At 36.6% G+C, this 17,672-nt stretch overlaps 1 protein-coding gene across 7 annotated transcripts in view; it reads right to left on the bottom strand.

Annotated features, from left to right (window-relative positions):
* FBXW11 (F-box and WD repeat domain containing 11) overlaps positions 1–17,672 on the bottom strand; it is a 112,426-nt gene that overhangs the window by 70,803 nt on the left and 23,951 nt on the right. For 3 of the 7 annotated variants that reach the window (XM_074350290.1, XM_074350294.1, XM_074350291.1), the window contains exon 2: positions 7,491–7,592. The exons of the other annotated variants lie outside the window; for them this stretch is intronic. In XM_074350290.1, the coding sequence (XP_074206391.1) occupies positions 7,491–7,592 (102 nt within the window). The remainder of the gene's footprint in view (positions 1–7,490; positions 7,593–17,672) is intronic. 7 annotated transcript variants of the gene reach the window in all.

Genomic DNA, 17,672 nt, shown 5'->3' with positions numbered 1-17,672 from the left:
CCAGATATGAATTTACTTGCTGTTCTTCTGCTGCTTCAAATTCTGAGATCACCAAGTTATCCTGTTTTCAGAAAATATGACATGGAGATAATAAAAAATTTTTCAATTCATAGTAAAAACAGTGGAAATCACTTCTTTAAAAAAATGCTAAAACGTGTCTTTCTGTTTGGCATTTCAAACTTGTGAACTTACAAAGCTTATCATCATTAACAACACACTTTTGAACCCAGAAATTATATATACAAGACAGCATGATACAGCGTGGACTCAACACAACAACCCTATAGAGGTTGGTAACAGATGATGATAATAGGCAAGTAAAGAACAAAAGCTTGAAAAAGACTTCTGTGAGTAGGCGTCACTGGATACAAGGAAATGAAACATGAACATGTGATTTCAAATCAAAGAGAAAAGCTAGATCAGTCAATAGTATGCAAAAAACAGATAGGCCATTTAGAAAGAAAGTGGATCCCTGACTCATAGCATATACCAAAATATATTACAGAGAAACTGAAAGATTTAGATATAAGACATAAAGCCATAAACCACTAGAAGAATGGTAAAGGAAAGGAACGAGTATGATTACATATAAAGTAAAAATGTCTTCCGAAACTTTCTTCAAGGCACAAAGCGTTATAAACAAAACTGAAAGGCAAATGTCCTACTGGGGAAAATATCTGCAGTAAATGACAGTTACTCTATTTGATATATAAAAAGAGTTCCTACAAACCAGATTTTTTTTTAAAAAGTCATTTTAGAGAAATGAAGAAAAGGTATAAAGATAACTCATAAAACAAGAAATAGAAATGGCCAATAAATAAATATGCATATATATAATATTCTACTTCAGTAGCAAATAAATTTTCACTACAATGACAACATGTTATTTTAAAATTTTCATCTATCAGAATGGCAAAGAAATGTAAAAATTAAACTATCCGATGCCATCTAGGGCATATAAAAAGGGAATCTCTTATCCACTGCTTTTAGGAGTATAATCTGACCCAGTTTGTCAAAAGCACAATTTATCAATCTAAAGTGTTTTAATGTGCACAGTCTCTCACCTAAAGAAATAATCTCAGGAGACTACAAAGACTTAGCTACAATGATGTTGTACTCAAAATGGCTTAAAATGTCTCAAATATTGGTAACAGGGGAGGATTTCTTAAAATCAGAAATGTACCTATTAAATAGAATGTTATGCAGTGATTTAAAATAATGGTAGAAAATCTTAATTCTTTGTGTTACTTGTCACTTTTTATTATCAGATTAATCTTGAACAAGTATAGGTTATTTTTAGTATTCTTAAAGTAAATTTTAAACATTTTAAAATGATATCTAGAGCTTATGACAATGAGCTGGATTATACACTGGTCCACCCTCCATGAATACAATTTATCCACACTTATCAAAATAAATCACTGCCCACTTTGTGACAAATCACTTAAGATTTCTGCACTCTCTATAGGTATGCTGTAATTTAAAAACAAAAACAAACAAAAAAATATACTCCTCTCCCTCAATGCCCCAAATCTATGGATGATACAAGTTGGTGAAATTCCCACTGGTGAAAGGGTTAGACTTCACAAAATCTGGGGACATGTCTGTAATAGGAAATTAAGGAAATGAAGGAAGCTGGAGCATGGTTTTTCTAGCGCAAGCCCATTTTCTCTATTAAAAAATTAGGGAAAATTCCTGTAATTGTAGGGTTTCGTATCCTCCTATGAACCAAAAACCCCAAATATGCAATGATAAACAACATTAACTGTTAACATTTGTTGGCGTGTGGAAGTGGGGTGGGGAGGATTGAACATGAGAGATTATTACTTTTCTGTATAAGGATAATTTGTAATAAAACAATAAAACACTGATATTCTTTGACCAAGCAATTGTACTTTTAGGAATTTATTCTATGGACATAATCATGCAAGTCTAAAGATGTATGTTCACTGAAATTAGCAAAATGCCATGACAGAAAAAAACTGAAGCCTATGAGGTTCCTTTAACAGAGAACAGGATGTATATTTTTTAATGATAAAGCTAGCATGATGAAATATTATTGTATCTGTAAAAGAGTAGGATTTATATGGTTTTATATGCTGGTATGGAAAAATGGTCAACATCTTAATAATTAAAAATGTTATTAACTGAAAAATAATACATATAATATGGTTCTATTTGTATTTTTAAAACTTTTGTCTAAAAGGATAATGGGAAACTGGTAAGTGATACTCTGGGAAGTGAGACCTGGGGTCAAATGAAACTTTACATGTTTTTTATACTATCTTTGAACCTTGCTTAGAACTTTTTTTGCTGACATAAAACAGTAATTCATCAAACTCCTCTTTTTAAAAAAAAAAAAGCCACCTTAGATTTGTTTTTAAGTGCCCAAGGAAAAAACAAAGTTGGAAAAGGAGAAAGTTGGACTAAAAATAGCATAATCTGAAAACTGTTCAAGGTTAAATTGAATGGTTCTCTTTATTTTTGTGTGGGTTTGGAAATGTCCCTAATAGAACTTTCCACAAATAACCTTACTAAGAGCCAGGCTATATCATGCAATAAATTCAGAGCTACTCCAGGTGAGTAGAAGTGGAAGAGGCATTATTCTAGGCCCTCCTTTATCCCTTTAGTGACTCCAAAGTCAAACTCTGGGGCTCTATGGGACATTTAAAACACCACTTCTATAATTATTCTCATCACTATAATAACATAAAGAACCTGCAAAATTTAATGGATTCTCCTCCTGCTCAACAGACAGGAGGAAGAGAGACCTTAAAATAGCAACAGATGGTCTCTCTGGGTGGTGAGGTTACAAAAAAAAAATGGATTTTTTTTTTTAACTATGTCTAGTAAACTTTCTTGTAAAGAGAAAAAAATGCGTTTTTTAATGTTCATATAATATTACACTCTACCAGTGAACAACCCAAAAGGGTATTCCAAGCCTTCACATTATTGGCCCTAGAGTGCAACAGAATAACGAACAAGAAGTGATAAATCCTCAATGCTCATTAGGAAAAAGAGAAAGGCAGTGAGTTGGCACAGCCATGTCTGACCTGAGGAGACAGCCCCGAACAAAACACCTGACAACAGGGGCTGTATTAAATGCCCAGGCTTTTATCTTCCCTTATCCTGCTCTGGACTCTGAGACTGGAGTTCCCTCTTCCTGCATAGGGAACCAGGGGCAAGCAGGGAAAGAAACGGATTTTCGTTCCCTCAATAGCAGGCATAGTAAGGTGTAGCTGTTATCTTCCTCTACTTCACAAAACCTTGTAGGTAGACAGAACTACCAATAAGTTTAAGGATGAGGAAACTGAGGATCAAGAAAGTCAAGTAACCTGCCCAGCATCACAAAACTATTAAGTAGCAGGCAGAAGACTAGAATTGAGGTTTGTCTGCTTCAAAACCAGGATTCCTTCTACCAAGCGATCTCTCTTTTTTAAAAAAATATCCTCTCACGTTGATGTTGGTAGCTGTAAGTTCCACCTGTAGCATTCTCAAACCCGTGTGGCTCACTATACATGCTGAAAAGCAAGAAAATAAGCAGCTATCAAGAAGTTCTATTAATTCCCGCCCAGCTAAGAGGGAAGCACTAAAACTTGACTCATGATCCTTGCTGTCATTCCAAGTAATCAGTCCCGCTCTTATAAAAAGCTTATCACTAACTCTTTCCCCAGGTGACCACTTGGAAATGGCATTCCCAAGACTTGTCCGTTCACTACAAGGAACCTCCACATTCCAGGTGTTAGCTTTCAACTTTTAATGCTAAAAATAAAGGGGAATTTGTTTCAACCCCAAAATGGCAATTGCCAAGTCACTACAGCGTGGTACCAGAGCACAGGCTTTGCAGTCATCCAGACCTAGGTTCAAAATCTAGTTCTGCCACTTAAATAAATGTGTAACCTTGGGCAAGCAAATTCAATTCTATAACTTCATATACAAAAAAAAAAAAAAACATGATAAATAACTTCTCCATAAAGGATTAAATCAGATAACCTAGTGCCTAGAGCCTAACACATAAAAAAAGATAAAAAACAAATGATACATATATTTATATATATATAATACATACATACATTATCATATATATGATACATATATGATAATTATATTATCACATATAATACAAACATATATACAAACACATATGGTCTGAACTCTTAATTGTCTGATGTAACAATCAACTGGCTGGATCTGGATATCTGAACCAAATGAAACACTGATTCATTTCAGCTTAGTTCAGAGACATCCAGATATTCCAGTTCCACTGCTCTAAAAACTGTTGAGGGTTAGTCTTAGTTCAAACTGCTTCACATTTTTTTAAGTGTGTGCGTGTGTATAGATATATTTGGCTCATTTCAGAGTTTTATTACATACACACACACACACACACACACACACACACACACACACACAGACTTACTTTGTGGTTCAGTCTGGATTTTTGTTCACAGGTCTGCTACCACAGTGGGCTCCTTGAGAGCAGGGAACAAGTCTGTGCTGCTCATCTTTACATGCCCAGCACCAGTCTAGGCCCTGGTACACACCAAATGCTCAGTAAATATTCATGGAATTAAACTTGCAGAAAAACCACTCAGGAGCCTCACTGGCTTTATGATTCAGGAGGGCTCCTTTTGACAAAGGGAATGCAATTTTTTTCCCCTATAGGTATCTGGCAGGGTTTTCGTTTTGTATTTTCAAATAATGACTAGACAAGCCAAACACAAGATATCTCAGTAGTAAAGTTTTCACAAAAGGAAAATGGAAAACTTTAGAAATAGTGGGATTCCAGTGTAGAGGGAAGGAAAAATCGCTTTTGGAATCATGTAAATCTGGGTGGCTTGCTCCACCACGTCACAGCTACGTAGATATTAACTTGGGTCCAATCACACATACCACCTCTGAGACCTAGTTCCTACATCTGAAAGAAAGTAGTAACACCTACTGCACAGGGTTGTCACAAAGCTAATGTATGTGCAGCACCAAGTACAGTTGGTGATAAGTGATTTTTATTTTTTAAGTCTTTACTATTCCTTTTCCCTTCTCACAGGTGGCAGACACTAGAGGGATTACATTACGCCCAAGGGCAACTACAGTACTATCTCTACTCCTGCTTTCCAGAAGGGACACTAATTCAACTATATAGACAGGCTAATTGGCCAAAGTTGCAAATGTTCATGGGTCCAGTGTGGTAATTTCAAGGGAGGCCCTTTTGTGCCAACTCCAGAGCCCAAGCAAAGTCAACCAGGCTTCTCAGGCAGCCTGCTCCTTCTCTTCTGGGGCCTTCTTAAAATGGATTTGCTAAGAGACACAATGTCAAGCAAAAGTCATCTTTGTGACAAACCTACGCTGTAGCATTAATAAGCAACAGGCATTCTTTGAAAAAGCCCAAACCCAAATTAAGTCACTAAATTTGTTTGCACTGTTTGGATACTGGAGGTTGAGAGGAGAAATCTAGCGTTAAAATAATATGTAAAAACAATGAGTATATAGAGAAAGAAGTCTCCCAGGTTCATTTATATATGTTTACTTTGCATTCACAAATGGAACAAAATAGAGTCATGACTTGCTAGTTTCAATCAGCTGAATACATATTTCATTCTACTGTGCTGCATACTCTGTCACAAACTAAAGAACATTAAAACCTAAGTAAACAAAATTCCCTAATACACCTCTGAAGACAGTATTTGTTCCATTCACACTTCAGTGAATATCTTACAATATTTCCACCTTATTTCAAGGTCCAATCAAGGCAAAGTTTACATTTTTTCTCTTAAATGATTTTCACTGGGAGAGATGAGTCAAAGAACTTTTAACACATTTTACGTTTCCATTTTCAACAAGGTAGGAACCCATATTTCCTCCCACTCACCCCACCTCCAGAGAATTCACAATACTGTAACTAAATGATGCCTTCCATTGGTCAACTGCTTTTACCTGAATGCAATAAAAATAAAGAATACATACTTCTAGACTTCATTAACAACTACAATTTTTCCCCTGCTTAAATTTCTGGAAAAAAAAAAAAAAAGACTGGATCAGTCCACTAAAAGGCAACTATAACATTCAAGTAATCATTTTCAGAAAAATAGAGATAAAGATGTACACTACTACCATAATGCAAATATTCATTGTTTAGCACCAAGGAGAGCACATGCAGTAATGTTTGCTATTTCAAGAACATTTTTGTTACAGTTACATCACATGCAGGGAAGCTGCTTTCCCAGAGATAAATATACATTACACTGGAGCATCGCTGAAACAGCCAACCCCTGGACCCTAAGAGTTGTAACCCAAATTTTACATAGACTCTAAGACAACTGGATCTTATACTGAATTCAGTCTCTAATTAGCTGTTAGTGAGGTTCTAGTACAGTTTTCTAAAGAAAGCAATCTGAATCAATAACCACACCAGTGCTGCTCAGAATGTTTGCTCGTAAGTAAATAAAAAGCACATTTCCAATGTGAAGGAAATTTCCCTCCTTCCTGACTCCCCAGTTCCATTCAAAGACTGTAAACATGAATAGAAAGATAACCTTGAGGACAGTAAAGTCACCCACACCATCAATAACATCTAACTCATTTCCTGACTCTACAGCATTTTCCTAAAACAGGGCAGTCTCAACAGGATGCCACAAATTCAATATTACTTTTAAAAGATACATCAAACTGTCTGGAATATACAGTGATGAAAACTGAGTATTACTACTGAAACCATACTTAATTAAATTCATGCTTTCTCTAAACAGAGCTTCCCCAATAAAGCCACAATGTTTTCTGCCTTGGCGCCCTTAGAATCCATCTCAACAAGTGAGTCAGTTCAGCTGCGCTCCTGCTAACAGTTTTTTCCTGAGCAACCCCTCCCACACCCCAAAAAGAGTTTTACTTTTATCTGTGGAATTCTCTGCCAGCCTCGGCCTGGAAAACTGGGTGGACCCCGAGGACAGGTGTCAGATCTGGCCTTTAGGGGGGTGGCCCAAACTGAGTCATTGGCAGCATAAAGCTGTGACTTTATAAATTTCAATTTGAGGCTTTATACCATTAGTGATTCTCTCTCCACTCCTTTATGGAAGGAGGGAGAGAAAGCAGGCCAAAAGGATGTTTCAAAATAGAAAAACCACTACTTTAATCATGAAACCCTCCCAACTCAACAAAGAACTGTTAAAAGTAGCCAAATGGAAATTGTCAAGGCTTTGGGGGCACATACACCACTATTAAACATGAGAATCACAGCTTCAAGGTGGGAGGGGGTGGATAAAAAGCAGGAGCAGGAAAAGAGGAGCAGAACAGGGCCCAGCCAAAGACCCATTTGCTCAGAAGGGCCCCTCTCGGTATGAACTCCTCCATGTGAGGCACCCAGGCTAGAGGAAAGCAGAGGGTTACACAGAACATTTAGCAGACTTAACATTGGATTAAACACACTACTGCAAGTTTCAACAAATGTTCATGGCATACGTAAAAAACACATTTACAACAAGAAAGAAGAGAGGCACCTGGAGACATCTGACACTGGGCATGCTCTGCAGGCAACTCAGTGCGCACATGCTCTCTACCAGGTTGGCGCAGCCTAGCCACAAAGACCTTGGCACAGAACACTGCAGGATGACAAAAAGGAAGGAAGAGAAGAAGCAGTTAGAGGCCGCAACAAATCACTCCTTCACACAGGCAACTTGAATGTTAGTTGGGCTGGGGGTGCACCCTTGGCAGCTTGGAGGTCAGGGGTGGTAATACAACAGAACTTACTGAAACCTTGGGAGAGGGCCCACTTTCTGTCCTACGGAGAGGAGGTTTCTGCTGCCAACCACTAACTCCTCAGGATACAGTGAACAGAACCAAGAGGGAGAGAGAATGTTTAAATGAAAACCCACTAAAGGGAACCGTAAAATTTGAGCACAAAACAAGATTAGTGGTGAGACTGTGACTCTCAGAAAGTAGTGGTTTCTGGTCTGTCATATGATTATAATTGCCATCATTACATCACCTGCTATGTGTCAGGCACTTTAAATGTGTTCTCTAATTCCCACACCACAGTGTCAGGAAACTGAGGCTCAGAGGTAAGTCATTTGCCCAAGGACACGCAGCAAAAGAGGGGACAGGCAGAATTTCAAACCTTGGTTGCTGCTATTAAAACCCACATTCATTCCGCAAGACTATGATGCCTCCCTCTGTTGTAAAAACTTTGATCACCTGAAATTTTATCATCTGGTACAGTTTTGCACTTTCCTAAATAAAATTATAGGAAACCTAGACACAGAGCAAAAAGAACAAGAAAGATGAGTGAAAGATTGACAGATACAGGAAATAAAAGAGCTGATAAAAACACATCTAATTTTGAGTGTCAATCACATCTCTGCCTTCCCAAAGAAAAAACTTTAGAACGTCATGATTTTCATTTTGGACTTTGCTTTCATTTGACACAAGTAAGAATTAAAAGCTTATTTCATTTAACCATTCCCATTCTCTTTTAAGAGCTTGCTGGTTTTTAAGGGAATTCAGAAAAAAGTAAAATACAAAAATGAACATATGCATTATAGCTAGTATTTTTAAACCATTAGATTATTTACGGTATTCAATCATTACTTTTTCAGACTTAAGGTCAATCAATTTACTCTGTTAAAATCAACAATCATACCAAAAAAAAAACCAAAAAAAACTGAAGGTGGGTGTTTGGGTTCAACCAAAATACTCCAGAAGTCTGAGACCCAACCTCATGAATTTGTTTATTCTAGCTATAATTAGGATGGTTAAACATACTTTCCTGGGATAGTCCAGGTTTACGCTGGTCCCAGCTTTCACTCTCACATAACTTTCACTCTCAACAGTGTTCTCGTTTGGTAGATAAATTCTACGGTCACCCCAACTATAATATAAACAAAGACCACTATGCTTGAAATCAGACAGACCTGGGTTCCTTCCTATTCAGCATCTCCCACTTTCTAGTTACACGTCACTTACAATGTAACTAGAGTATTGAGAGTACTTAGAAAAGGCATTTAAAGAATACAAAACCAGAGGACTCAAATGGAATAAAAGCTGAGCAAGTTTTTGGTAACGATGAAAATACATTTCCAACAGTGTGCTTTTATTTCAAAGCTCCCCACGGCCAGTACAGGAGAAGTATGACTGATAGTCCAGGCACACACATTGTGTCACCCCAGTACCTTCAGAGTGCCACAAAAGGTGATGCTGAATAAATGTCTGTGTAACATAATGAAAACTGCTGTCATTTATCAAGCTCCTGTTACAGGCTAGGCAGCTGACATAGTAAACTCACAAAAACCCTTCTAAGACAAGTATTGTTATTCCATTTTGCAGATGGGGAAACCAAAGATCAGGAAAACAGTGCTTGATTTTTTGAGATAGAAAACTGTTCAAGGTGCAAGAGAACAAGGGCTAACTGATGGCAGAATTAGGACGAGAAGTTAATCCTGTCTGACTCTAGCCAAACACAAACTCTCTATCCAGAAATCCCTAGCAAAATGTTTAGGACAGAGAAAAGGCCCAAGCACGTTATGTATGTATACAGAGATGACAGATTATTTAATTTAAGAACTCCCAACATCTTCATAGTTCAATTTAAGTTTCTGTTTTGGAATCTTTGTCATTATCCAAATTACAGAATCTCTCAGATCTGAGAATAGTTTAAGGATTACACTTGCATTCAGCAACTAACACTAAATTAACATCAAAGCTCATCTGCAAATCAATTTTCATTTATTCAGTAAAAACAGGTTCCCTCTGCAAGGTTTAATGTGTATTTGCTCAAAGGGTAAAAAAAAACAAGGCGGCACAAGGTACTGTATCCTGATTAGATTCTGTTAATAACTTGAAATTCAAAACTTTAATAAAAGGGGGGGGCCCACTTTTCACATTCAATAAATCAAAGAATCACAGACTGCTAGAACTGGAAGACCAATTAGCCCAAACTTTACCCCCTGATTTTAGAAGTGAAGAAACTAAAGCCCAAAGAAGAAAAGTAATAATCTTTCCAAAGTTTCCTACCTAACCATTTAATGACCTAAATAATACTTGTAAAAATATGGAAAACAATTAACATAACAAAAAACTTTTGAGAACTTAATTTCAAAGTATTAAACATTTATTACAAATATTTTTTAAAGCATGATACTGAACTTGTACATTCACCAAAAGATTTTTACAGAACCCTTAGAGGGTCTAACTTCCAAGAATTTATCTTTAGAACATCCATGGATATTCTGGGGTAAAGAGAGTGATGCCAATATTTATAAAAAGTATTAGAACTGCCCCACTTGACACTCAAATTATCTTGAAGCTAAATGACCAACCACAGCACTGAAAAACAGTCTTTACTCAACAGAAAATGCCACTCTAGGAAACACATCCATCTTTTAATAGTCTACAATTTTAAAAATTAAATTAAATCATTAAACCCTTAAAAAGAAGAAATCTATACCTGCTAGTCTAATTAAGGTTCCTCTTAGGTCTAATGGTGCAAGAGGACATTGATCTAATTTGAAAACAATGGCTAAAAATAAAGGTTCTGTATTTATCAGCCTAAGAGCATTAAAATGAAGCTCTGACCATAAGCACTAATTGATTCTTGAAGCTGCTAATTTTAAATTTAAGGAGGGGGTTGAAAATCCATATTGACTATTGCAGAATAACTATCACCCATCATTCTTTAACTGAATAATGTAAAGATTTCTTCTTATGAGCTATATTCACAATGCAGACTACTGTCTCTTTTTTCTTCCTTTCTTTTTTTAAGCTAACAGTGGTCTATCTTTAAACTTCTGGAACACTATCTCATTGTTAAAATATGTCTGAAGAACTTACCCTGATACCATGGGTATTTACCAAATTTAACAAACACTTATTGACCTACTTACTAAGCTAACAACAATACAAACTAAGCCTCTTTCCTCTTGAGATTTCAGCCTCAACACAAAGGGGATGCTTAAGAGAGGCCTTTCAGGGGCAGCAAACCCCTAAGAAATGTTTGTTATAATTTCACATTTAGCTATTTGTAATGACCAGTATTCTAATTTAGGGCTAATCACAAAGAACAAGAAATGATTCACAAGAGGTTCTAACATTAATAGCAAATACCCAATTCAACTGATTGTATTTCAAAGTTCTATAGAACGAAAAATACTATTAATCAAGGAAACTGATAGTGTTTATTAATTTTGTCATATACACTGTATAACAAAAAAAAAAAACCAAAATCAAGGGCATCATGCTGAGAAAAGCTATAAGTCAGTAAAGACAAGAAGATAATAGCTTTTGGCATTTTTCAAAAGCAAAAAAGTTATTAAAAGAGGTAGGAGAGAAATGTCCTAGGCTCTCTTCCTATTGCCATAGGAACCACAAATCAAAAGGGAAAAGTGGCTGCAGGCACCTTGTCCTCTCATTGGCTGGTTTTAAGAACTCACAAAAGCTAACTTTGGTCTGTGTCTAGATGGAATTGTTTTGAATATCCTGCCCTGATTGCTTCTCAAAGAGGCAATTCTTTTAAAAGCTACCCAAAGAGGTATTTTATGTTCATTGTCTCTCTAATGCTACTCTGATTCTGAAATATGCCTTATTATAGGTTTTCTATAAATCCTCCCAATTTTTTTTTCTCTAAACCACTTCCCAAAGAACCATTATCAGACTCTTCTAACTCCTATCATGCTTGAGATAACCAATTTGAGTGGCTTAAATACTATTCCATTCAATGAAAAACTTATCTGAACTTACATCTATCTGCAGACAGAAAAGCAATTAAGACATTCTCTCCTCCAGGAGCTCATAGGAGGGTGTCTTAAGAATGTGCAATACACACACACACACACACACACACACAGTCTTAATACACTCAAAAGAGGAAAATGCCTCAACTGAGCTATAAATGATGAGAAGGAAGTAGCGGGGTGGGGTGGGATGGGGGGGTGGATATTCCAGGCAGAATAAATAGCATGAGCAAAGCCAAACAGCTAAGAAATAGCACATCCTATTCAAGGATCTGCAATTAATTTAGCATGACTAGAGCATTTAAGTTTGAGATGAGGAAAGCTTAGAGAGACAGAGAGGTGCCAAATAACAGAGGTCTCCCCATACCATTCTATTCAAATTGAGACTTCATCCTGTAGGACAACAGCTCTTATACTGTGTACTACAGCTCACCAGTAAACAGCCAGTTCTTTCCAGGTGTGTGGTCCAATTTTTTATCAATATTGTACAAGGTATTTTTCCTGCAACTCAACATACCATTTCAACAATATCTGTCGGAGGAATGGAAGTGGGTCATGCAACACACTGACAGGGCTGGGGGTGAGGTTCTTAGACTAACAGGTAGGAGATAAAGTATAATATCAAGGAGGCAGCAGGATGAGAAGGAAAAAAAGAAGGATAAGAATGAGGAAAACTGAAATTTACTTTCTGCCAAGTTTTAGAGAGTCAAACAGCCAAACTGTAGTGGAATCAAGACTCAAAGCCAGAGCTCAAACTTTCTTTAAACCCTACTACAAAAACAAAAACAAAACACCCAAAATCTTTTAATGTCCAGACAATTATCTCATCTTGTATGATTATCTAAAACAAGATACCAGAACCCAGAACTAAAATGGATCTTCGCAGTTATCTTTGGTAAAAGGATGAAGGGTAATTTTCCTTTTTTAATTTTTATTCATCCATATTTTCTAATTTCTCTCCAATGAACATCTAGTACTTACAATATTTTAATACTAGATTGCATAATTTTTGTTTAATTATATAAGTTATAAATTACAAATAATAATGTGACAATTTAAATAAAAAAAATTCTTTTCCCAAGAATTGAGTCTATCTCAAATATCTATAGTTTAAAATGTGTTAAAACACGGAGTGCTAGAAAAATATTTTACCTAGTGCAGTAAGAATCAACATGATGATGGCTTACTCATGAGTAATTTCAAAGGAAAAAAAATCATCCTTGTCCACTTCACAACTACCACCCATGATTCAAAAATGTCATCAGGTTTTTCAAAGCTCTTACAGAAGCTGGAGAAAGGGAGGATTAGATGTATGAGGGGGGAAGTGGAATCTCTATTCTAAGCAGCATGACAGAGAACAGGATGTAACAAAATAATCTATTTCCGGCATAGCCACATGGGTCCTCAGTTGTACAAGGACCAGTCTGAGGTTCAGTTGCCAAGAAGGAACAGATTCCCCCAGGAAGCTCCAGGTCAGATCAGTTTGAACCCAATCCCAATGGGGTTTATCCAAGATCCACAAAGCCTGAGACTAGAGAGAAGTAAACAACAGTTAAACTAAGTATATGTGAGCCTTTAGTCAATTATCAGTTAGCATCTTGGCACAATCAGGAAAGTTGTACAGAACTAGAGAAGACCATTATAAACTTAACCTCATTTTCAATTAAAAAATGTTGAATGTAAATAAAAATTTACGAAAATGGGTAATTTAGGAGGGGATGAAAATTTGTATTTTCAGAGAGCCTACTATGTGCCAGACACTGTACAGCTATCATGATCTCTCTCAGTAGCTGTCACGCCACCTCTGGCCAGACAGCTATCTTGGTTTTAAAGAGGAAGAAACTAAGGTTCAAAGACATCAAATAACTTGCCAGAGGGCAAAAAAAATAAGTAGCAGACTTGCAATTATCTCTAATTCCAAAATCCCTACTTTCTTCCCTGAATTATACTACCTGTCACCTCCTTTGCTGGACATTAAATTCCATAAAGCTGCAATTTCCTCTGACCTATTTTCCAATTAAATACTCAGCAATTTCGTATGTAGGAAATTACACTAAAGTGGAAAATAAAAATAAGTCCAAAAAATACAGCTAAGAAGATGCTCATCACATCACTGTCACAACAGCAAAGAAAAAATGCCCAACAAAACAAACTGGTTAAATAAATTACAGATCATCCAGAAGACAGAACATTATGTGTCCATCAAATAAAAATCATTTTTATCGGAGTTTATTTATTCACCTAGAAGTTCGCAATATGTGAAAAGAAAGTTATGATCCACTGAAAATGTTCAAGAAACTTTAAGTGATAGCCAATATTTTATAATAATTGTAAATGGAAAGTAACCTTTAAAAATTTTTTAAAAACCTCACTCTGGATGTTGTTTAAAAAAAAAAAAAGAAACCGTCTAAGTGAACAAAGGCTACAAATAAGGACTTACATTATGATCCCATTTTATTTGATAAAATACAGAACTAAACACAGGTGACTTTCAGTTTACTCTTTTTGTCTACCGTGGTTTTTCAGACACAGCCAACATGCAACTGGCAATACAGTACTGAAGCTTCTCACTGCTGTCTCCCCTAGGCCACCCAACACAGAGTAACCGGCACTTCCACATGGTTACTTGGGCTTCTGGTCCTAGCATCCTTTCCCTTGACTTCTAGGCCATTCTCCAAAAAAAGCAGAGAGCAGGTGGAGTTGAGCGAGCTATTAGAGTTTGGTTGCACTCTGAGGTGACAAAGACATTACCCGAGATTCATTTCAATGCCTGTGGCTTCCAGCTAGCAGACGATAACCTAGCCAGAAAATCCTTTAGTGACAGTGTTCTCTCTCATGAGACTACCACTTCTAAATACCTCACAAGCCACAGCCCATACTGCATGACACCTGAGAGGACTTCCAGGTGAGGGAACTAAACACTCACCTTGTTCTTTGGATATGGTCTGAGAGCTGAGAGACACCTGCTCTCACTATCTCTACCTGGGCCCCGGGCCTCGGGCCCCGGGCCCCACCCGAAGTTAGTCCACCTCCCCTTCCTTACCATTCCAGGCACAGGTGCCGGCTGCACCCCTCCTAGTCCTTCCACCCACTCTCATGAGCCAAAACACTTTAACCACGGAATTTCTGAAAGTGGCTGCACACCGAGAACTGATTGTCCTAAGATAATACACTGAGTCAAAATCCTTACCCTGCTTTCATGTGAGAGAGTGCAAAGCTTACCATGTTTTAAAAAGAACATTAAAACATATAGATAGTAAAAAAAAAATTTTTTTTCTCCTGATATAATGAATATTCTCTCTTCTTCTAGGAAGAAATATCACCTTCAGGAAGGTGACTTAAGGAAAACCACATCTACTCTCAATGGGTTTGACTCAATTATAGTCAGACCACATCAGAATCCTATTTTACCTTGTTCATTTTAAACTGATTATTCATTCAAAAAAGTTTACTCAACATGCCAGTATACTGAATGCTTCAACAGACAACACAAGAATTCTCAGAACCAAATATTCTGGTATCAAAATTACTTCTGTAAATAAAGCTATATTTTTTTCCCAGTTCACTAAAGGGAGAAAGATGGCTAAATTCCTAAAGTAGGAAATGTTTTAAAGAAATGCAGCTTCACTCCTTTCCAGAGTATTAAAACTTAAAGCTCCACTAACTAATGGTATTTTTAAAATCACTTCCAAAGACTTTCAAAACTTCCACCATCTAATATGCTTCCTGTCTCACTACATCTACAGAATGAAAGTTGGTCCTAAGAAACCTTCTGAATTCACACCTTACACCATTTAAATAAGCCCTCTAACATTTTCTAAACGCTGCTCATTTCTCAAATACATATTTATTTTCAGAGACCCAACCAGCTCCTATCCCAAAGAAACATAGATTCCAAGTTCGTAGAGTCCCAATATTTAAAATTTTACACACACACACACACACACACACACACACACACATTGATTCGGAAAACAACGTAATCAAAATGTTGCTTCTTTAGCTAGCAATAGCATGAAAAGTGAGTTGTCCAAGCTCATATATAAAGGAGTTTATCATCCCTTAATTAAATTTATCACAAACTTTGCACTTGTTCTATTTTCTCATATAGTGCATTGTTCTCATATCCTAAGCTGACCTTGGTTTCAAGTAAGAATGAAGTTGTTTGCCTCACAATCCACTGGGCTCTAAGAACAAACGAATCTGTCTTTCAGCCAGGAGCTAGGACTGCCTTAGTAAGGATCCCTGCTGCTTGCTGCACAGCAAGGATGTCTTTGATTCCCTTCACATTGTCTGTTTCCTGCAGGCAACTGGGTAAGGGGAGTTCTCACCGCTTGAAGCCAGAGATTTCATTAAATTCTGGAGCTGAAAGGGACCTTACAGAGAGCATTTTGTCTGTTTTCTTAAAATGTTTTTCTAGTCCAGGTCCTCTAAATATCTCACATGGTGCTTTTGGCATATACCCCCTTGAAAGCACCTTGTCTCAACAGCAGATAATTACTGGGAAACATATGCTACTGTAAGGTCAATCTAGAAATTACATACTCTTCTTGCAGAAGTACACATGAACACAACACTCCGGAAGTTGTCACACAAAGGAAGCAACGAAGTCAAGATGCATAGGCCCAAGATAAATTTAAGAGATACTGTACTTCTTTGTCAAAAACACTGTTCAACTCCACTGTTTTAATAACGTTATGGATGACTCAGCTATAAGCAGTCAGTCAAGATGTTCTACAAAGCACAGAACACAGATGTCACCACCATAATAAATTTTTTACTAACTCTGAGAGAATACAAAATTGAGAGGACGATTAGAAGACAAATCTCATAGGAGCTGTTCTTGCTACACTTAAGAGAAAAAAATAACCCATAATCCACATTTCTTTTAATCAATGAGTTAAAACTCTAAAAGAGAAACAATGAAAACAGCTACCAAGATTGGTATATAAGCAAAAAAAATTGAAAGGGTGATTTTACTTTGAAAATTATCAAATTCAAAAACCAAATATTGGTCTATAAGCCACAGGAAAACACCAGAAATAATAAACTTTCCTGTAAAATTTGTACTGTATTTCCAAAACAACTGATAAAAAGTAAAGTAATTATAAGCAATTGATAAGACAATTTACAATGTAATGTTTTCAGGTCCTTAACAGCACCTGTAGAGTAGGAACTCAATAAATATTTGTTAAGTTATCAAATAATTAACATGTAAAGTCCAGACAGTTTACATGCAAAGCAAAAATTTGATTCAGAGGCTAAAGAAGAATTTTAAGCTATAAGTTTAAAGAGCTGATGGTAGACACTTGTTTTTGACCACATCACCTAATCACAGTCACTGATTCAGGAATAAGCACATATTCTGAGTTGAATCCCAGGACTTCTATGGGAGCCACAAGAAAAGAAATCTCTTTCCCCACTGAGCTTGAATATGAGAGGATGAAAGCTGAAGCTTCTGATGCCTTAGTGGTTACCACAAGGGAGAGTCCAGAGCTGGTACTAGGAGGTACCACATTGATTCTAAGAAACTGAATCCACATCTACCTCCGGATTTTTCAAATTATAAGTTTTCTGTTTCAGCTTAGGCCAGTTTTTAGTTGGGCTTTCTGTTACTTTCAACTGGAAAAAAAAAATCAAAACAAATCTTAAATATTAAGTTCAAATACAACAGACAAAAGCCAAAAAAGGTATTTGACATGGCCAAGGTCATAAAGATATAGTATTCTGCAGATGAAAAACTGTTAAATTTATTTCCCTATAAGGTCATTTTATTCTACTAGTATTCAAAGGTATGTGTTCCAAGAATATCCTACTCATGCTATACCACAGATACTAGAGAAAGAAAAAAAAATGTAACAGGACAAACCAGTCAAAACTCTAAGAAGACTACAAAAAGAAAGCACAAGAAAAAATGAGTCCTGATTTTCCAAGGAGCTCTGAAACTCAATACTGAGA

The sequence above is a fragment of the Camelus bactrianus genome, chromosome 22, assembly GCF_048773025.1.
Source record: "Camelus bactrianus isolate YW-2024 breed Bactrian camel chromosome 22, ASM4877302v1, whole genome shotgun sequence".
Classification (NCBI taxonomy): Eukaryota; Metazoa; Chordata; class Mammalia; order Artiodactyla; family Camelidae; genus Camelus; species Camelus bactrianus.
Note: the sequence above shows the minus strand (reverse complement) of the source record. Positions and strands in the feature narration are given on the sequence as shown.